This window comes from Chrysochloris asiatica, unplaced genomic scaffold, assembly GCF_000296735.1.
Source record: "Chrysochloris asiatica unplaced genomic scaffold, ChrAsi1.0 scaffold00045, whole genome shotgun sequence".
NCBI lineage: Eukaryota > Metazoa > Chordata > Mammalia > Afrosoricida > Chrysochloridae > Chrysochloris > Chrysochloris asiatica.
The window spans coordinates 3,267,484-3,290,546 of record NW_006408563.1 but is presented as its reverse complement, the minus strand read 5'-3'; the positions used below and the strand labels follow the sequence as shown (position 1 = coordinate 3,290,546).

Here is a 23,063-nt window from a genome sequence, read left to right as displayed (position 1 = left end):
TGAACATTTTGAAGTTCCCTCATATTCATGTATATGCATGCTGTTGTTAAGTGCCTCCAGTCAGTTCTAACTCATGGCAACCCTGTACAGGGCCTCATCTTTCTCCAGACGAGTGAGTGGTTGGTGGACATGAACTGCTGACCTTGTGGTTTGCAGCCCAGTGCTGATCATTCAGAACCATCATAGTCCCTTCGTTGTTTAGTGTCATCGAGTTGGTTCTGACTCATAGCAACCCTGGATATGGTTTCCGAGGAGTGGCTGGTAGGCTTGAACCGCTTGACCTAGTGGTTAAGAGCATAGTATTGTGCTTATTTTACACCACCACACCCAGGCTCCTCTGTATGTTAGGGTTGTTAAGGTCATCAAGTCAGTTCCAACTCATACTGACCCTGTCTAGGGTTTCTGAGAAGAGGGTAGTGGGTTTGAACTGCCAACCTGGCAGTTAACAGTTCATTGCTTATCCAACAGCACCAGATCTGTATGTAGGATATATCGTGCTGTAGAAGGGGGTCCTGGTGTGGTACTGTGGGTTAATGCACTGGACTGCTATGTTGGTTTGAACTGTAAAGTCACTCCTTGGAAACCCTATACAGTATCACTATGGATCGGAACCAAGTCGATGGCAACTAACAACATGTGCTGTAGGATACGCACTCGACTGCAAGTTCATTTTAAACTGCAGGGTCAGTGGTTCAAATTTACCAGTTCTCCTCAAAAACCCTATACAGGGTCGCTATGGGTCAGAACCAACTCGACAACATTTAACAACAACAACAATGATGTAACCCTGCAGAACACGCACGGAACCGCAAGGACAGTTTGAACCACACAATTAGTGGTTCAAACCCATGAGTCACTCCTTGGAAATTCTATACATGGAAAACAGCCTCGAATCCTTTTTTAAAACAAGCTAAAATCAGTGATACCATCAGTAAATGCTACAGTTGTTGAAAGTAGAGGGAATTAAGGTTGCAGGCACCTGGCTGGCTGGGAGAAGAGCTGTAAAGAAACAGGGATAGTTAGTTTGGTGGGAGTGAAGAATTAGAGTACAGAGAGAAAAGAGAGCAAACCAGCCCAGTGGGGAAGCTAGTTGGCTTTGAATAGAGTGTGATTGCAAGAGCTGGGGGCAAGGTTCCTACAGCACAACCAAAATAAAGAACTTAAAGCCGGAAGGTGAGAAGCCTGCATTCAAGTCTAGGCTCCATTGCTTACTAGCTTCGTAGCCTTCCTGAGTCAAAGTTTCTTTCTGTGCTTATAAATAAGATTAATATTACCTTGTTCACAGCTAGGATTAAATGAAATAATGCATATGAATGTGCTTTGTAACCTGTAAGGCATTAGGCAGATCAGAGTCATAATTATTATCATTAACAGCAATAGTAATAGCATCTGATAGTAGAAGAATAGAGTTAGGAGATCATTGAGTGTCTGGCTTGTAATGTCAGTGTCTCCTCCCTTAGCAGCTGTTGTTGGCTGCACTCAGATCAATTTTTAACTCATAGCGTAGGGTTTTCAAAACTGTAATCTTTACAGAAGCAGATCCCCAGGCCCTTCTCCTGGGATTTGAGCTGCCAACCTTTCAGTTAGGAGCTGAGCGCTTAACCATTGTGCCACTAGGTTTCTTCAAGCTCTCCTGAAGACAACTACTTTCTTAGTTGTCTGTGCTGATTTTGACCTTGAAGAGGTTACATATTGCAGGATATATGGATAGAGGTGGCTCTGGACGGTTGAGGAGATAAGATGGAATCCCAAAATGTATCCTAAGCTCGCCTAGCTTGACTCCCTAAGAGGATGGGTTCTGGAGATGTAACCTGGGAGAGTGTAACTGAAAGAGCAAGTAGGCTGTTCCTGTCCCTGTGGAGTTACAGAGCTCTGTGACATGTCTGTGACATGTCTGTGTCTCGTGTCCCTCTAACCCTCATGGTCTGAGGTGCCGCAAATTCCATGCTGTGTATTTGGTGGAAAAGTCTTCCTACCACCTTGTAGAAGCATTTAGACCAAGGTGCTCCTATGTTTCAGGTCCCAAAAAAAGTGAACATTCCTCTTCAAATGCCTCCTTGGCCTCTCTGTACAGTGGTCCAAGAATCCCTGCACAGGTTGTATTTTCAGGTGCAAGTCTGGCACCTTTATCTGCAAGACATGGGTCTGCCTAAAGTAACTGTAACTCCACCTTTGGCATAATATTTGATGTACTTAAAACAATTCGACCAAAACCCTTTTCCCAAACACTGCTAAATACAGTCTTCATTAATGATAATGATAATGCCTATAATCAGCGGGTTGCATGTGGATCCTCTCTTAAGAAAAGCCAAGTTCAGACCTCCCCAGGCAGCCCTCGGGACACCCCTACCACACTCAGTTACCATTCCCTACTCTACCTCAAGTTGACTCTGGACTTTCTGAATTGTATTCACATGTCGGAGAGTCCAGGCATCATTTTGTAGCACTGGTAGAGACAGAAGGTTGTAAGCATCTTCCATTTGGACAGAGCCCAGCCAAGATGGCAGAAGTTTGAAGCATCAATCTGGCCAGAGTAATCCTCCAATTCAACAGCCACCTCACCCCTGTAGACTGTTCCTTTATGATTCGTGTCAGTAGACTTCATTGGCCCTTTGAGGAAGCTAATGATGAATAAGACATGGGTCTGACCTCTGAGAATCTAGTGGGAAATGAAAAGCAAGTACACAATGGAGCAAAGGACTATTTATTAAAGAAAATGAGATACAGAGAAAAAGGCAGGGGCTGCTGATTTGACTTACAGAGCTCCAGAAGAGGCTTCTAGGGGACTCAACATTTCCATCAAGGTCCTGAAAGAACCTTAAGGAAGGGACTAGGAAAAACTAAGCCTGCTGCGATCACGTCAGTTCCAACTCATGACCACCCCACGTGTCACCGAGTACAACTGGGCTCCTTAAGGTTTCCTTAGCTGCAATCATTGTGGAAACGGGTCACAGGCCAGGCAGGATTCCAAGCATTAGTCTTTAGAGTTAGTAACTGAGTGCAAACCACTTGCACTCCCCAGGAAAGGACACAGGGTCTAGATATCAAAGCATGAATAGACAAGACCCCCAGAGTCCAGTCCTAACTTTCCCCTGGAGGGGCACACAGCTATAAAGTGATGTTTTACCCAGAATCTCTATTTGGGTTTGTTTTCCCCAGATGACAAGAATTTCCTACGACTACAGAATGACGGTCGGAGAGAGGGCCAGTATGCGAGGCTCATCAGCCCACCGGTCCACCTACCCCAAAGCCCTGTGTGCATGGAGTTCCAGTATCAAGCCACAGGCAGCCAAGGGGTGACGCTGCAAGTGGTTCGGGAAGCCAGCCAGGAGAGCAAGCTCCTGTGGGTCATCCGAGAGGACCAGGGCAGCGAGTGGAAACATGGGCGGATCATCTTGCCCAGTTACGACATGGAGTATCAGGTGGGGTGGTGATGGGAGCCCGTGCAGAGATGCGAGGGAATGGTTGTGATCTGTGTTTCAATATTTCAAAGGCCGGTGCCCATTCATCATTAGGGAACGTGGTTCAGCCCTGCTGTTTTCATTGTGTTTCTCCAGTTGTCATGGCAACTAAATGACACTCTTATTTGTTATTCAGAATGTGCCTATCTTTACACCCAGACTTGGTTCTTTGTTCCTCCTATTGCCTTTTATATTGCTGAAATCTTCTCCAACAAATGTTTCTTCTCTCCATTTTATTTTAGATTGCTATCAGGTAAGCTGACAAAGGCACACAGAAACCAGGGTAATAAACACAAATAAACCCTCCACACACAAGGGAAGAAGCCTGTTGAGCCTCCTTAGAATCCATTGGAGAAGGAAATGGGAACAAGCTTCCAGGCCTGTCCCAGGGACTGTGAACATAGGAAAGGGGCCTGGGCAATGCTGGCTGCATGCTGTGGTCTGCAGACCCAAGAGAGTCTCCGTAGCTCCACGAGTTGGGTTCTATTATCTCCGTCCACAGAGCAAGAGACTGAGGCACAGATGGGTGCACGCAGCTGTGGCTGGAACTTGGGTAGGAGTAGATATGCTGTGGAAGAGGTGACTGAGAACCAGCCAAAGCATTAACCTGCTCCTCCCCAGACGAGAAGCAGCAACAGATGGCTGGTGAGGCGGCCAACTGCTCACTCAGCCTGCCAGAGGACATGTGGTAGTTTGCAGAGAGAACCTGGTGGGGAGGAGGGATGAGGAATGATTGGAGACCACAGAGCAGAAGGGCTTCTGTGTGGAGCGTGCAGTCACTCTCCTCAGGGTGGAGGGTGTCCTGAGATCTTTCCCACCTCCATCTGGGTTCCCACCTTTACGCCTTCAACCCAGACAAAACCATTGCCGTAGAGACACTTCCAACTCATGGCGACCCTGGAGGACAGAGTACAACTTCCCACGCAGGATTTCCAACGCTCTCATCTTCATGGGAGCAGATTGCTGCTCCTACGAAGTGACTGGCGGATTCAAACTGCCAACTTTTCAGTTAGCAGATGAGCTTTCATCACTGTACCACCAGGGCTCCTTGATGCCCCTTAATGCACTGGGTAGCAGGGACTTGTTTGCATTTTAGTCATAACCACTACATGATCTTAGCCTACTACTCTCTGAAACTGTCTTTGTGTCTGGCATATAGTAAACGCTCAGTAAACTACTGGTGAAAGAACAAACCCTTCCCTCCTTGTGATGATCATAGAGCCATAGTCGGTGTCAGCCCAATGGTAATCCACACCCGTATGCTGTGTACCATTTCTCCGCTTACCTTCACCTGCTCAGATCCTCTAAGTTTTAAAATGCCTGCACGGAGAGTTTGGAAGATGGATGAGAGGGAACCTCAAAAATACCTAGGGAAATTTCAACACTCTCTGAAACAGGATTGTGATCCTTCTAACTACTACATTCTAGTTACAGGACAACCATATCCATCATTCTGTTGGGTTTGTGTGTGTGTGTTTTATCTCCTCAAATATGCATTTGATTTGAACCAACTCTTTTTAAATTAAGATTTCAAGTGCTGTGGCCTTGTGGTCAACAGATGTGTAACAGGTGTGCACACATCTACATACCTATTCACTTAGTCGTACACACACATTTACATACCCATACACTGTGCACATTTATACATACACACAGATTTACACACACACACACACACATACATTTACATATCCATACATACACACATTTACATACCCATATACCTGTTCACAGATACACAGATTTATTCACATACACACATTTACAGACCCACACACATACACATATTTTTATGCCCAGACACAAACACACATACACACATGTATAGACCCATATGCTAATTCATATAGACATTTATATACACACATACATTTACATACCTATACACTTACATACATACACCCATTTATATATCCAATCCACCTACACACACACACTTTAAACTACAGTCATAAAAAAAAAAAAAAAAACTAGAAATCTTCACACTGCTTGGGCCAGGAAGCTCAATTAATAAAGACTCTTGTTCTTCTGGCTTCTAGATTGTGTTTGAGGGAATGATAGGAAAAGGACGTTCAGGCGAGATAGCCATTGATGATATCCGGATCAGCACTGATGTTCCGCTGGAGAACTGCATGGGTACGTGACTCTCTGACTCCTTACAAGTTCCCCACATTAGACACCAAGGGCTGGGATATACAAGAGGTGACAATGTGCAGTTTCAAACATAGTGTTTAGCCAGGGGGGCGGCCAGCAGCAGTCCATATGGGAGGTAGGGGTGGGTGTAGTTGTCTCCTAAACTGACTCCAGGATGGGAGGGGTGGAGATGAGGTGAAGGCTTAGATCCTCGTTCCCAGTCAGACAGAGACATGCACTAAGTATCTGGAGAGCCAGGGTGCCAAGACCCCATCATCAAACTCCAGCTTTTAGCAAAGAAAATGCTAGAGGACGAGAGCAACTGCCAGTCAGAATTACATGCTGGGCAAGTTTGATGGATCTAATGGAAGCCTTCACTGGGAGGAAAAATAGTGCATATGTTCTAGAAGAGTGATCACACAATTACCTGAGTAGTTCTTTTACACGAATGAATTACAGTGCTAACTATAGCATAGGAAGTAAGATTTTAGACTTTGTTCTAACGCTAATCCCTCTAGTGCCCAACATCCTAGAGTTGTTGTAAGATTAAATATTTTATGCCGGCTGAGCAGCACAGCAAAGACCACGGCTGTCACCTGGGTCAATAGGTCTGAGCAGCCAGTCCACTACACACACTGTATTTAGTGCCTCCTCATGGAGAAGGGGTCAGTCCAAGGGCACTCGGACCATCTCTAGTCAGAGCCATGGATGTTCCCAAAAACACGAGGACAATCCCGAGAAGGACAGAGACCCATTTTCAGCTCCGCCTGCAGAGTGACTTTAATAACTTACCAAGTGCTTTTTTTGGCACACAGTCCTGGGTGTGTGTGTACCCAGTGATGTCAGAAGCACCCGGGACCACCCCATTCCCTCTGGGTACCTCTCAGGTCCCGGGCATATAAAAGTAATCCAAGCTCTGAGAAAGTAATCACTGATAAGTGACTGATTACAATGCTTTGGGGACCCATTACTCTATGAAGGACTTTTTGTTCCAAAGCAACTTTAAGATTGTCTCCCCACCCTGCCTGATGATGGTGCTATGTTAGACAGCCTTGAAGACGGGAGGACATGGGCAAATCTAGAGGGTATTACAAAAATACCTAATTACCTTCATTCTTCCTCTTATCTAAGTCAGTTTTATTTTGTTGTTGTTTCTTTTTGTTTTCTAGAACCCATCTCAGCTTTTGCAGGTGAGAATTTTCAAGGTAAAAGAAAAACTGCATGCTTTTTCCTTTCCCCCATGTGATGTGATTTTGGTGGAGGGAATAAGCCTCCAAATTGGACAAGTCTTGCAAGAGAAACTAGAACTGCACACCTTCCCAACACTAGATGGCACTAGTAACACCTGTAGATGCAGTGGAAGAGGATTGAGTTCCTCACTGTCTCTTGTTTAATTAAAGTTTAGAAACCTATAATAGAGACAAATAGGTTACAGATAAACCTTTCAGTCTTGCATTGTCCAATGGGGAGCAATGAGGCTGAAAATGTATGAATGGTGAAAAAGAGAGGCTGTGGGAAGACAGAAACCTGCCCCCCTCCAAAAAAAAAAAAAAAAAGCTAAAATGAGTAGAGAGAAATACTGTTAACTGATGGTACAAGGAGGGGATTATAACTTTCCAGTTCCAGGGTGTACCAAGACAGCAAGCTCAATTAACCCTTAGTGAGCTGCAGTGGCTGGCAGTTGTGTGAGGAAAAAGTTAGGGAACAGGTCCAAGGACTGCTTGTCTTAAGGATGAATCGTTGTAGAATTCAGGAGCCTAGTGTCTGATAAAAGGGACAAGGAAACATATTCAATTATTGGAATTAGATCATTGTGAACACAGGATTGGGGGAAACCAGCAAAGAGCACCATTCTCCCTAATACAGTCAATAGTAGAGTGAAAAAAAGAAGACTGTGAGTTGCTTGCCTCATCCTAGAAGGGAGGGGAGGGAGGGGAAGGGCCTGGAACCTTGAGTGTTGGTAAATATTTGTTGGGTTTTAACACATGGGTTCTGCATTTTGCCCTGTCTGCAGCAGTTGATTGGCACAGCTGAAGTTCCCACCCAGGTTGTGAATGCAAAGCGTTACCAGAAACCACTCTAAATACATCCCTTCATTTGGTCTGAGTGTAAAACCATATTCAGAGACGCTCACCCTTACCTAGTAGCAGGGATTTTTTTTTTATAACCCATTTTTTGCAAGCAATTGTGAGGGGTTATATACTGACTAGGTTTAACCCCACAGGTGACAGCATGTCAGAGACAAGGAAAGTCATTTTTATATCTGATGTCTAGACTTGTTATCTTGAATCTCATTAATCTGTCCAACTCATGGTTAGAGAGAGATACATACTTGCTTTGCCACCTAGATGTGTTCTCTGACTCCTAAGCTTTTCGCCTAATTTGCCACTTATCACCCATAACTCTAAGACAGTAGATGAGGAGGAAGGCAGCAGAATAGAAGAGAGCGATGGATCCAAATAGAAGCCATTTTGTTACTGACTCACCTTTCTGTACTCCCCCGAGTCCCACTACCACTGCACATTCTGCATTTTAAGGTACAGAGTATTCATGTAAACATGTTGATACTCTTTGGGTACAAGATCTATGGGAATGCAGATCCAAAGTATTGGAAGGAAAGCTGAAAGCAAAACTGAAACAGCTTGGATTACAGTTGAATTCAAGTTCTAACCTTCGGGACTCAAGGTAACGCTTGCATTGGTGAAGTGAAACTTGCTTCTGTTTGTTCACCTGGTTCTTATTGAGTTGTTGAGACTCTAAGCTCCCGGGAAAGGCTGGTTAACGTCTTGCCAGCCACTGTCACAGACGCTTTTTTGTGTGTGAACTTGCGTGTCCTGACCCAGGACTAACAAGTGTGGTGGCTAGTGCTTTGTTTCTGTAAGAAAATAAACCAGGGCACATGGGCTCTCCTTGAAGTTGTATTTACAATGAAGTTTCACAGTCCTGTCATGTTCTCTTTTTGAAAATGTATAAATAATCTATAATCCGAGCAGCAGTGCTCATTTAGCCTATATAAACAGAGGACTCAGTGGCTTGACGGTAAGGATTTCCAGCATGCCCACGATGGACTGCTTAGGGGGTTGAGCAAAGGCCGTTCAGGGAGCTGCATAGATTAGTCGGTGGCTGTTTTCTTGAAGGATGAGCATCTTTTGAAGGAGGAAACCAGCATGGAGGCACAGAGACTTGGTCAAAGGATACGGGCTCAAGACCAGAATTGGAACTGAGAGTGACAATTGTGATGATCACAATGGCATTTTGAGTTGGGAATTCTCTTCTTTGCCCAGAGCCCATTTGACCTCAGCACACAACGCTGTATCTTAATTCAGGCAATTAAGCATGCTGCATCTCACCTGGCCAGGACAGTGGGAGCCCTTTGTTGATCAAGGCATGGGTGACTTGGTGTCTACGCACCCTTTTCACTGAAAGAGAGACTTAAAGAGAAGTCAGGTGTGGGCAGACTAGATCTGATGAAATCCTCTCAACAATAGATAGTTTTAGAATTTGGGTTGTTTTCCAGTTCCATTATAAATTAAACGTGAGTCAGAAGTAATTGCATTCTTTGGGAGAGACCAATGTGTGTAGTAGGTAAATCGTTAGGGAAATACAATAGAAGTCGCCTCTGGACCTGAGCTTATTAGGTTTTATTATCATCTGTCAGATTTTGAAGTATCTTTCATTTTCTGCCTCTTACTCATTCCTTGCCTTAAAAAACATTTTCCTTTGATTTAAATTGCGTTGTGTTTTCTGCTTAGTGGAAATACTTGATTATCACAGTGAGTCAGTAATGAAGAGAAACAAGGGGTGAAGAAAAGAACTGTGTAGAAAATAGAAGAAACATGGAGAATGAATAAGCTGTGATTTATAAAAAGACCTTTTTAGTTGCTGCTATGAGTCACATTTCAAACAATGTAAACTGGGTGTGCATTCTTCCTTTCCTTTTTTTTTTTTAAGCTGTGTCTGTAAACATGATGCCGTCATATATCTTCTTCTAAGGGGAGGAGAGTTTAAAAAAAAAGCACTGAAAATTGGTATAATGAAGGTGCCGGATTATTTCTTCTTAAACCAACCCTTTCTTTTTTCAGTAAGAGAAAAAAGAATAAAAATAAACAAACAAAAGCCAGTAAAAATATATAAAGCCCGTAGTCAGAGTTTTGAAGTTCTTGACCAGGTAGTTATCTTTAGCAGGTCACAGTGGAAACAAGAATGTGTTCGTGTTAGAAGCTGTAGAACTTGAATAAAGTCAATGCAGAAAGAGTGGGCTAGTACCCTAGGTGGTTATTTTTAGCAGCTTACAGTGGCAACAAGAATTTGTTCCTGCTAGAAGCAATAGGGATATCATGCTTGGTAAGGTGGAGGGTCAGAGAAAAAGTGGAAGACCCCCAATGAGATGGATTGGCCAAGAGGCAGCATCGATGGACTCAAGTGTGGCAACAGTACTGAGGTTGGCCCAGGATCAGGCAGTGTTTCATTCTGCTGTGCATAAGGTCGCTATGGGTCGGTACTGACTATATGGCACCTAACAACAGAAGCGATAGGGTTTGAACAAAACAGATGCAGAGAGACTGTGCCTAGTACCTTAACTGTTAGAGTCCTATGGAATCCCAGGCACCTGTTCGAGTGGAGGACTCAGAACTACTGTGTCTGCCACTGAAGGATGATAAAGGAACATCAGTACCACTTCACAATGACTTTGAACATGGGATTCTGACTCAGGTCATATCTGATGGCCCCAGTGCCCATCACTAGGTACCTCTCTGCTGTTCTTCATCCAGGTAAAGCAGGAAGGAGCCCCCAGGTGGCACAAGGGTTAAGCACTTGACTACTAGTTGAAAGGTCGACAGCTTGAATCCACCCAGAGTCACCTCATAAGACAGCTCTGGCGATCAGTCTGCTTCGGAAAGGTCACAACTTCTGCATACATGGGGTGACGATAATTCTGAATTGATTCAATGGTAACTAACAACAGCAAAGCAGGAGGAAGTGACTGCGGTGGGGTCCGGGGGAGCAGTCTTAAGAGAGAGCTATTTGGGGGTACTGATAGACTGGCTAACTAGCTTTTGACTGCCTGCCTCGGGTTTTGTTATAGGTTCTGGCCATCCCTGCCATCTTCCATCATGCCTTCCCTTTTCTATCCCCACTTGCATCCCCTGTTGGCTGCCCCCAGAGGCTTTGGCCACCAGGACATGGGACTGGGGTTGGCCTTGGAGTCCCTTTCTCCACAGCTCTCTTTACTAGAAGCACTTACTTGTGAGCTCCAGTAAGGGTTAAATGTATTCTTTTACATAATCCACTGATGAAATGCAGAGAAGTGTTCCTCAGCCCTGCCAGGGTTTCAGATAGGCAGCTGTGGTGTGTGAAGCCCCCTGCTCCAGGCCCCCACCCACCCACCACACGTCTCCAGCTGCCAGATTACGACTAGGTGTTGCTGAGCAAGGCAGCATGGAGATCAGATGTGTGTAAACTGGTACTGCTTGGCTGCCATTACTTGCCTGGGGGGATGCAGGCGTTCTTTGTGGACTTACATGCACACGCTACCGCCCTGTCTCAGCGGCCTTACACATCCCCTCCCCAAAAGTTTACTATTAATCTAAACAACTGCCAAGGTCAGTTTGTCTAAAGGGAAAAGGATTTTTTTTTTCACCAACTTGTTCCCTCTGCAAAACCACAAAAGTGAGCCTTCACTGAAAGAAAGTACCATCAGTACAGCAAACAGCATTCATTCCATGGTAGAATTCCCAGCTTCCATCTGCGAGACGTAGCTTCAAGTCTTAGTCAATGCACCTTCTTCACAGCCACCACCTATTTGGCTATCACTGTAAGCTCTGAAGCTGAAAAGCTTTCAGTGAAGCTTCCAGACTAAAGTAGACTAGGAAGAAAGTCCTGGCAATCTATTTCCAAGAATTAGCCAGTGCAAACTCTGTGTATCTACCACCAATCATGGAGAAGTTGTAGCATCGGGCAGTATTTCACTCCACTGTGCATGGGGTTGTCATGAGTCAGGAGCTAACTCAATGGCATCTAACAAAAACAATAACAACATAAGTACCACCAAAGTCATGCCAAGCATCAGAGACTTCAAGATCTGAAGTTTTAAGCCTCGGTACTTTAGCCAGAGAATGTAAAAATAGTAGCCTAATGAAAAACCTTCCAGTGACCCTCCAGACATCACTTGTAAGGCAATGCAAATAAGTCATTTCTCCGAAGTATTGCACTTGTACTGTTCTCTTTCCAAACAGATTTGTGACCACATTCTTCTACTAACTTCTGAAAGTTTTGTTTGTTTCTTTGTTTCTGTAATCTCACACATTAAGTCATCTTTTTATCTGAAATGTTCTGTCACCAGCCCTTTCATTTTCAACCTGTAGAGAAAGGACTTCGCAGACAGGCGAGGCCTAAGACTAAAACATGCTTCATTTGCAAATGAGCCTGTTGTTTTTTTTTTAACCTTCTGAGAGCAAAGTCTCATTTTTGATGCCTTTCAAAACATTATCTTCTAAAACCTGGGTGACTCCCAGGTCCAGGTGATGCTGCATGAACTTAACGGAAGGATTTGGTTTGCCTTTTCAGTGACAGAAATCCTCAGGTTCAGGCAGAAGTAGGCCAAAAGTGTGGTTGGAAGGAAAAGTTGCTTTCTGTTCCATCCCTACGTGGTTAGACTGGGCGGGGTGGTTCACAAACTTTTTCTGTAAATGACCAGCTAGCAAATATTTTAGACTTTATGGGACATACAGTCAGTCTCTGTGGCAACTACCCAGCTCTGCCACTGTTATTTGAAGCTAGCCAGAAACAATACTTAACCAAATGAGCATGAGTGTGTTGCAATAAAACTTTATTTACAAAAGCATGCAGTGTGCCGGTTTAGCCCACCAGCCCTTGGTTAGAGCACAGGTTGAGCATTCTGGTGCTGGTCCTGAGCTGGGTCAGCAATTTCTCTGCAACTTACTACCACTGTAAACATCCTCCACAGCTCCGGGCTATTGTTTGGGTTTCACTGCTGGCTTCTCTATCCTCCTCCTCAATTTACCTCCAGCTAAAACCAGGGGAAACCTCTTATCCACTCACCTTCTCTTTTCTGAAAATTAGGATAATGATCGTAAGGACTTGATTGTAATTCCATGTACCTCATTGCCCAACACCCACCACACAAGGAAAGGAATGTCTACTCACTGTAGCTCTTTACCTGGCTACAATTCCCCACTGCTGATTAACTCAGTAAGCACTGTTTTCATAAGAGAAATGAAAGGAATACTACCTACTATGTAATTTTCCCTTATTTTTTCCCATGTGGGACTCAGGATTTACTGTTTCCCAAAATTCAATTTTTTTGCACTCATATTGACCCTTTTCCCAAAGGACTCCAAATTTTACATTTGGAAGCCTGCTCAACTTTGAAAGTACACTTGGAATTATTGATTATTTAAATATGTTTCTCATTATCTCACACAATGGAAAAATTTTGTGGAGAGTTAAGTGGTGGTGGTTGTTAGTTTCAACTCCTAGTGACCCTACGTACAACAAAACAAAGCACTTCCTGATCTTGTGCTCTTCTCACAATCTTTCCTGTGTTTGAGCCCATTGTTGCCACCACTATGACAATCTGTCTTGTTGGGGGTCTTCCTCTCTTTTGCTCACTCTCCACTTTACCAAGCAAGATGTCTTTCCCTCCTAATAATATCTGAGACCAAAATCTTTAACCATGCTCACTTCTAAGGAACATTCTGTCTGTACTTCTTCCAAGACAGATTTGTTTGTTCTTCTGTTAGTCTATGGTATATTAAATATTCTTTTTTAACACTATAATTGAAAGGTATCAATTCTTCTTTGGAGAATTAGGTTGCTGTTGTTGTTAAGTACCGTGGAGTCAGTTCTGACTCATAGCGACCCTGTACAGGGTTTCCAAGGCTGTAAATTTTTACGAGAGCAGAACGCCTCATCTTTCTCCCGCGGAACCACTGGTAGTTTCTAACTGTTGACCTTGGGGTTCACAGCCCAATTGGTAACCCCTACGCTACCAGAGCTCCTTGGAGAATTAGGTAGGGGGTAGAAATTAATGAAAAATAGTACGTAAGTTGAAAGCATTTTCCAATTAAAAAGGTATATGAGTAAGTGGTAAAAGCTAGAATTACCCAACAAGAAGTTCAGGTCAAACATTCAAAACCTCTAGGGCAAGGCTCAAGTCTCATCTGTGCTCTTTCTCCCTTTTGGAGGGACCTAGGCTGTTGTTATTAGGTGTCGTCTAGTCAGCACCTTACACACAACAGAACAAAACACTGTCGAGTCCTGTGCCATCCTCACAGTCATTGCTACACTTGAGCCCATGGCTGCTACCACTGTGCCAATCCACCTCGTTAGGCGTCTTCCTCTTTTTAGCTGACCCTCCATTTTACCAAGCATGATGTCCTTCTCCAGGGACTGGTCCCTCCTGATGATAATGTCCAAAGTGTGAGAGACAAAGTCTAGCCATTGTAACTATTAAGGAACATCCTGACCACTTCTTCCAACATAGGTTTGTTGGTTCTTCTGGAAGTCCATGGTACCATTAATATTCTCCTCCAACACCAAAACTCAAATGCATCGATTCTTCCTCAACCTTCCTTTTTCATTGTCCAACTTTCATATGTGTATGAGACTATTGAAAACACCATGGTTTGGATCATGTTCACTTTAGTCCTCAAACTGACATCTTTGCTCTTGAACATTTAAAAGAGGTCTTTTGAAGTAGATTTGCCTAATGCAATATGTCATTTGATTTCTTGACTTCTGCTTCCATAAGTGTTGATGATGGTTGATCCAAATAAAATGAAGTCTTTGACAGCTTCAATCTTTTCTCCATTTATCTTGATGTTATTTATTGGTCCAGTGGTGAGAATTTTTGTTTTCTTTACATTGAAGTACAACCCACACTGAGGGCTGTGGTCTTTGATCTTCATCAGTAAGTATTTTGAGTCCTCTTCACTTTCAGCAAGCAAGGTTGCATCATTTGCATATTGCACGTTGTTCATTGGTCTTCATCCAATCCTGATGCCTTATTCTTCTTCATAGAATCCAACTCTCGGATTATTTTCTCAGCATACAGATTAAATAACTATGGCTAGGCTCCCTAATTATAAAGTCATGGAAAAGTCACCCCATATGGCTGAGGAGGCAAGTGGAGCTAAAATCTAACCACTCGCCAACCAGGACACCTGGTACAGGTGGCATCTGCCTACAGGAAGTGCCTTTTTCCAGTTTCATTTGATGTGAGCTAACACAGTAGAGTCTAGCAGTCATCTTCCAAGTATAATTGTTCTGTGAAGAGCCAGTGCACTATCAACATTTTCCAGGGAGTCTAAAAGTTGGTCCAAAATACATTCCTCTATCTATCCATTTGTCCGATCATCCATCTGTCCAGCAATCTGCTGAATTGCTGCTGCTATCTGGAAATGTATTTTGTTTCAGTTGGGATTTGGCTCCTACTAATTTATCCCCTCCTCTTCTCTGACTGGATTCCTGGTGTGGTGCTGTAGGATCAGCATGGAACTGTGGATCACAAGGTCGTTAGTTCAACCCCACCAGCTGCTCCTCAGAAACCCTATACAGAGTTGCTATGAGTCCGCACTGACTCAACAGCACTTAATAACAACAACTTCTTTGACTGGCATAGTCTCATTAGTATAGAACCCTTGAAGATTGCCCAAATGCCATATTCCAAATTGGCACAATCCACCTGCTCTTAGGAACTGACTCTCTTTTGCCAGAAAATGTTCAGCAAAACATCTAGCCTCCATTTTAGTACATCAAAACATGTTTGTGGAGAATCAGAAGGGTAACTAGATATATTCTTTCTTTTCTAATCCCCTTAACATTAACATTAAAATGACTCATGGTGGGTCACTGTAGGATAAGCACTGTACTACTACTAACCACAAGGTCTGCAGTTCAAACTCACCAGCTGCTCCTCAGAAACATTATACAGGATTGCTATGAGTCAGAACTGATTTGACTGCATTTTACAACAGCAATATTAAAAACACAAAAACTTACAGAGTATTTTTTTTCCATTTCCCCAATCAAGTGTCCAGAGAAGATGTTTAAGGAGACAAATATAGTGTCCTTCAAATGGCTTCTGTCACAAACTTTTTCTACATAGTGATCATTTCAAGGGGGTTGGGATTGGTGGGAAGGGATTCCTACCTCAGATGGAGTAGCACTGTGATGTGAGGGGTCAGTATCTCTGATTCTGGATACATCATCCACAAATTTTGGTTTAGCAATCCTCCAGTGGGTTCCTTCGATTCTTTCAACTGGGCTTCAACTTTTCCTCTCTCATAAGAAACACTTTACAGTAGCACCAAAGCTTGAACCTTCCGCAACCCCAGCAGTTTGAGTCCTGGGTGCTGTGCTTAATGTTGAAAACCAGCATTCTGACTGAAGGAAACCAAACCTCTGAAGGGAGAATTTGTTGTGACAGAAGGAATATGAGCTGTTGTAAATGTTCTGACAAAAACTCGTGCTTCTACGTTTCTGGTCTGCTCACGTATTTCCCATGGGGACTGGATTTATCACCCTCCTTTCCTCTCATGGGTGAACCCAAGCCTCATTGAAAGATGGCCCTCACTGTGGCGCCAAAGCAAACTCAGAGGCAAACCCGGGGATGTCTTTGGGGTGAGAAGGGATGGTTCTGAGGAACTTTGTGCCCATCGGCACACTTTGTTGTTTCCTATGCATTCTTTGGAGCCTGCGTGAAAAGCAGGATGGTTGCCAGGCAGCAGATACTCTTGGTGACCTGAATAATGAGTTGACACCAGTTCCCTGTGACTCGCAAGCTGGCCATTTCCAGCACCTTGCTTTCTCTTTATCTCTGTTTCTATGCATAATTTTCAATATGGCAAAAAACAAAAGAGAGAGAGAGAGAGAGAGAGTCCTTTCTCAGCACAGTAATGAAACCATTAAAAGATGATAGAAAGTCCTCAGATGATTTGGGGAAAAGAAAAAAAGATACTCTATATTCTCATGGGAGAATACAGAGATGAAGAAAGGGACATTTGAGGGTCCTGGGGTTCTGGGATCCTTTCCACCCAGAGGCTATGGATATGGCTAGGATAGGGGGTATGGAGAAACACACCCTCCTTGAAGCCCTTCCAGTATTGTGGAATCTCTCATAGTCTCTGAGACATTGATGAACCCTGTACCTTAGCAGAGGGTCTCCCCTGAACATGGAGTCGGGAAGGTGGGCATCCTCTGAAAGATGTTCCAAAGAAAATCTTCTTGGTGTGCCATCTCTGAGAAGACATATCAACTATTTCCCAAATCAGAGACAGGACTTCTAGTGTTTGGGGAACAATAGGAGTTGGAGAACACTAGCTCAGAAGTAGTTTAGCTTCAACTCAGTCTTTTCTTCACCAAGCGTTTCTGAGTGCCTCCATTGTATAGACTCAGGTGGAAACCCAGAGGCAAGCGAGTTCCTCTGATTAAGGAGCTCCAGGTCTCTTGGGGAAGACATGAAAACAGAAGGGAGCCCTGCCTCTTGACCAGAGACACACCCACAGGGCAGGACCAACAGTACATGATGCTCCCTCCAGGAGCATGCCTGACTGGAGAAGACACATCTTTCTAGCCTCCACCACTTGCTGCAAGTAGCGAGAGAGGCATTTTTCATAGGTTAAGCATACATCATTTTTCAGAAGTAAAGATCATGTCTGGTTTTGGCAAGCTCAAAAGCTCCTCACCCTATTCTGAGCCAGATTCTCATCTGATGTAAATCTTTAGGAGAATCAAGTTGTAGCACTGTTTTGCATCAAGTGGGACTCGAGCCAGTCTTTCCCCAGAGCTAGCCTGGGCTTAAATCTACTACATCATCTCCATAGCAACCAGAGGCCAGCCAGTGAGCGTGGTTGTCTTCAAAATCCTCTCCTCGCTTCTCCTCCAGTCTCCGTCTTTTCCGTGATTAAGAGTGATCTCTCTCTTTGCTCTCGCTCTTCACTCACATAACCCACTATCATTTTGTGCCCACATTTTTTGTTGCAACTTCCCTTCCAATCTGCTTTTTAAATCCTCCATCCAATTAAAAAATGAAGATGTGTTAGTCATTGCTTGACAGTGGTAATTGACCTGTTTAGACAAGACCAGGCTGATTTCAGTGGGCACAAAAGGCTTGGCAAACCAAAGTGGAATTTACCTTCAAGTCTAGCCAGCCTAATTAATACACTGTTTGAGAATGCTGGCCAGCCAGACCAAACACAGCATTTCCACCCATTTGGAGGATCTCCTTTACTGTCTCCCAATAGTCATTTCAGCATCATGTACTTGTGTGTGTATGCGTATGTGCGTATTATTATCCTGCCATATTTCAGTCATTACGGTTTAACAGAAAGGGCTGTGTAGTCATGCAGTTGAATGCCCTACTCTGGAACTTACTAGCTGTATGACCATTGTTAATTTTACCTATCTGGGCCTCTGTGTCCACTTCTATAAAATGGATCTGACAGTACCTACCTCATGAGGTTTTGGATAGGATATAAAATCGGTTAAACGTCCTTGGCACATTCTAGATAGTGAGCTCCACCTGAGTCCTTTGTCCCCTCCCCAGTGTGCTCCAAAGCATGTGTGTGTTTCTTCTTTTTCTTTTTTAATTAATTTTTTGATTAGTCTGCATGCTCTCAGCCTAGCAACACTCTTCTGTGTCTCTCCACCAGGGGGCACCCTCCTACCAGGGACCGAGCCCACAGTGGACACGGTGCCCGTGCAGCCCATCCCAGCCTACTGGTATTACGTAATAGCCGCCGGGGGCGCTGTGCTGGTGCTGGTCTCCGTCGCTCTGGCCCTGGTACTTCACTACCACCGGTTCCGCTATGCGGCCAAGAAGACTGATCACTCCATCACCTACAAAACCTCCCACTACACCAACGGGGCCCCTCTGGCGGTGGAGCCCACCCTAACCATTAAGCTAGAGCAAGACCGGGGCTCCCACTGCTGAGGGCCGAAGCAAGGACAGCACCCAAAACAAACAAGAATGACTGCAAACACGTTGCCTCGATTTTGCACTTTTTTCTCCTCACCTAGTCTCTGTGTGAACTCTCAGACATCTCTCTCCCATGTCCCCAACCCCTGAGCGCCCTTATCCATCCTGACCATTTTCCTTGCATCTTTATTTTTCTTCTTCTTTTGTTGATTTCAAACCAACAACACCCAACTCTAATGCTGCATCTTGGATTATTATGAGAAGAGACACCACCCTAAGCACTTCACAACTCAAGGCTCAGCTGGTTTTGTTCCAGAGACTGGTCCCTTGTTTTTGCCCTTGCCTTACCCAGACCTCCTCTCGGTGGGCAGTCTGCCAGGGGCCTTGATAGGAAACCTGGCCCTGGATGTCTGTACCTAGTGTTTGTTCACATGTGTGAGTAGCTCTCTATGTGTGTGGGTGGGTGTGTGAGAGAATGTGTGGTTCATTGTGTGTGTGAGGGGTGGTGTGAATGTTTTTAGTGAGCGCCCCCTTTAACTCTTGTGTTGCTTTTCCTGGGGTACATTTTACAAGACAATAGTCTACTGTACTAGTTGTGTTTACTTGGAGAAGAGATTGAAGCTTTTTTGTTGCCTTACCTAGCTCTGGCTGGGTTTCTGTTGGCTCTCATTATCATCTCCAGGTTCCTAAAAAAATAGAGGTCATATGGAATGAAATGTGACCCTTCCTGTCCCCATCCCTACCTAACCCACGTGACCCAAGAGGAAGGTTCCCCCAATGGCCTCAGACGTGACCCCTTGTCAAGTCGCCTGATGTCTTTGAAGTAACAAGACAACAGCCATTGGGTACAGACGGAACCATCTCTCCTTCCAGCCCTGAAGCAAATCTGTCCCATGTTGCCTTATAAAAGAGAATCTCATAATGAATGTTTAGCTTTCATCGGATAAATCCAATCTTGGAATAAGTCATAGAGAATAACAAATCTGAGAATGATGTACAGAGAGCAGTTGTCTATTTAAGTTGAGAGCAGGAGGAGAGGAGGGAGGAAAAGGAAGGTATGGGATGTCTTTTTAAAGTCTCCTCACCCTGGGGGTTAACTGGGATGGGGTTGAATAAGAAGATTAAATACTCTATTCTTTGGTATGATATTGATCACTACAATAGCATTTGTACAATACGGGGGAACAAAGAATCATTTCCTTTTCTTTCATGGTGTTAATGTGTGCCTGAATCTATAGCCACTCAATCCATAAAGTTGTCCACCTGACTTACTTAAATATTAGGAGAAAGCGAAAGTAATCATGTTTTAAAATGTACCAGTGTGCTACCCCTTAAAGCATTCATGGTAGCTGGCAAATATACCCTCGCAGGCTGGCCTGCCATAGCCAGATGTTGCTGCATCTGAAGAGAGAAGGGATAATGAAGATAAATCCATGGCTGTCCATTTGTCCTCTCTAAACAACACAGACAGAGGGATGTTAGAGAGAAATTGCCTAATGATACTACGCAAAGGATGAGTTAAATAATGAAGTCAATTTCATTGGTAGAAAATGAGTATTTTAACAAGATTCTCAGTGTACTGAGGCTCAGCCTTGGAGGCTCTTATTTCTCACCTTCCCACCAGGAACCCACTGGGGAAGTATAAGATTCTCTCCAAAGATGGTTACTTGGGCTGGAAGCCTCCAGGTATCCTCTGAGAACAAAATACTAATGATTTTTTTTTTTTGCTTCTTGGGAGAGAAAGGCTTTTAGCATTCTTTCAGCATACCCAGATATGTCCAGCACACACACTCACTTTCACATCTGGTTTGTTTCATCCTCCTGAAAGAACAGTGCTCTCCCACTCTTATTCCATTTCAAAGAGCTACTCTGGCCCCACCACAGCAGCCTGCCAAGAAAAGAAAAGATGAAAGGCTAGAATGCAGGAGCTACCTGGGATTTCAAGAAGTGGCCAACCCCAGCAGAACATGGAGGGAGGGAGAAGGTTGGCAGCAGCTTAGAATGCCCCATGGTGACTTCCCACAAGGTCACCAAGGGCTTTTTATCTCAGATGTGCACACGGCCACAGCCAGTTGTGTGTTTGGGGCCAGGCATCCCCTTGAAATGATTGGCATCTCTGTAGACGCCCCTGGAGGCCAGAAATAACCCCTGGAGAATCCAGCCAGTGTAGTAACTGGCAGTGTTACCGCACACCCTTGAGTATTTCCCCTCTTTAAAGAAGATGACAACAGCTTCTGTGAACTTGCTGCATCTTTAGCTGATGCCCCGTGTGGGAAAACACCATACATGCCATAGTTGAAGGTATGGGACTACTCAAATCTTTGGGACTCCCATTGCTCCACTTCAACGGGGAACGTCGCTTTCTCTCTCTCTCCTCTCTTGCTCTCTTGTTCTCTAGATGTTTCCTCCCTCTTCTCCCTTCCTCCTCTTCCCTCTCCTTTCTCCTTTCCTCTTCTCTTCTTCTTCCTCTCAGTTGTCTATCTCCCACTCTCCTTCTGCCTTCTGTACCCCAGAAAGTTTCTGAGTATTAGCCTGGTCAGTTCTTTAGAATGGAAAAGCGAAAGTCCCCAAATATCATGGAGAGAGGGAAGGGTTGCTCTCTTTTAAGAAAAATAGCCTGGACTGCTGAATGCATGCATGCATGTGTTAAGAGTTGCTTCTCAGAAGACAAAGATGTGATAGCAACATTAAAATTCAAATGAATGAGTGAATGACTCCAAGGCCTCACTCAGGCTGGTAAAGCTTCTTGCCTTAGTAGAGGTTCCACATCAGCACCTTCAGGAGGGACTCTTAACTCTGAGGTAACATTCCCTTCCTTGAGAGTATACTAACCATTGTTGTCGCCTCCTTAGTGGCTAAGGCAGCAAAAGGGGGTGGGGGGCACCATCACATTGTCATTTACAAACCATGATACTAAAAATATAATAAAATTGTCCTTTCCCTTGTCCCACATTTCAGGGATTAAAGCCAGAATTGAATAGGAAATCCAGTAAGATATCTGAGGCTTTAAAATAAATAATACCCCACCTTTAGAAACACTCTCTTTAAAATGAAACTAACAGGCAAGCAAACACCTAAATAATAAAATAATTACCAAAGAACAACAAGAAAACATCAAGATTTTCAATTCCTATTCTCCCCCCACCCCCCACCCCCCCGTTACTGTGACATCCCTTGCATTTCTCAGTTGCCTGTGTGTCAAAATAACTTGTGGACGTTGGAAACTATTTGAAAATGTATTGTGTGGAATGTAATAAAATGATGATATTTTTATACAAACATCTGGGGTTTTTTTTTTTTTCCCCCCCTTTGCCTGTGAGAACAAAGTTGAAATGTAGGCTTTGAACAAATTGATGTTTCCAAAGTTTACACATCGCTTTCTGAGCTACAGGGCATTTCTGGGGAGGTAGGTGGGTTTCCTCCTTGAGGCTGAATGCTAGTTTTCCTTCTTTTATTTTTATTACTACTTGTTAGGAGTTTAATCTAATTTGTACAGCTGAGCCAACTTTTATGATTGGTGTGGGATTTTGCAAAAGTTGCTAAGTGCTAAATTGCTAAATGTGATTCCACAAAATTTCTCTTGATGACAAATCTCTGGAGATGGGACTCTACTTTCAAAGGCCCCAGTGGGAGTGGGACCAGCTAAGCTGAATCATGTACTCAATTCTACCAAGAGAGATCGCTTCCTCTGGAGAAGAAATGGCGACACCGTATCTGCCTCGCTTACCAAATTATTACTTCCTGGAGACATTGGTCTCCAATTTATGGTACCTGTGACATGTTCGGGACTCATATATTCTAGACTTTAGTTTCTTAACAAGTAATGAACTAGGAACAATCAGGGTAGAACGTTTTATAAAAGGAACTTTACATAAAAACTCTGAGGAGAGGGGTTGGGGGACCTTACTCAAAAAGTCAGTTTGACAAGTATTTTGTTCTCCTTTTTCATGGGCTAGTTATAGAAAAACATATATCTATATTTTTTTAAGACAATGACTCAGTTGCTCAAGGGGGTGGTCATCAAGAGGCCACAGAAGATTTTCCAAATACTGCCACCCATAAGGGTGTATTAGAAACCTTCCTCACAGCTCCAGGAACTATCCCTGAAGGTCCTGAGGAAAAGGACATATCCAGAAGACCCTATTTATACCCAACTCAATCCTAGAATGGAGGCATGCTTCTTTTGGTTTCAGATCTTACAGGAAGCCTATCAGTATGGCTGGTTCTGTGTAGATGTCCCTGTCCTTGCAGAACTGAGTCAAATGTCCACAGCTAGAGCACTGTTGGTTCACTTAATGGTAACTTTAATTACCCATTTTATCTAAGTAACATTGGGCTTTCCTTAATGCCATTTGTAACCATTAATAAAGGATGAATTGAAAGTATTTCAAAAGTAATTATTTCAAGCAAAGACCCAGGCTCAGTCAACATTTTCTTGAACCGACCTGGGACCAAATATGCCAGACCACTGGTAGTCCCTGGGTGACGCAAGTAGTTAACACGGTTGGCTGCTAACCAAAAGGTTAAAG

General features: G+C 43.9%; 1 protein-coding gene across 6 annotated transcripts in view; it reads left to right on the top strand.

Moving 5' to 3' along the window:
• Positions 1-23,063, top strand: part of NRP2 (neuropilin 2) — a 146,900-nt gene that overhangs the window by 100,256 nt on the left and 23,581 nt on the right. For 2 of the 6 annotated variants that reach the window (XM_006861949.1, XM_006861950.1), the window contains exons 13-15: positions 3,160-3,422; positions 5,501-5,597; positions 6,764-6,784. In XM_006861949.1, the coding sequence (XP_006862011.1) occupies positions 3,160-3,422; positions 5,501-5,597; positions 6,764-6,784 (381 nt within the window). Of the gene's footprint in view, positions 1-3,159; positions 3,423-5,500; positions 5,598-6,763; positions 6,800-18,268; positions 19,176-23,063 lie in introns of those variants that run through there. The other 4 variants (XM_006861951.1, XM_006861948.1, XM_006861953.1 and 1 more) reach the window with 3 other exon arrangements.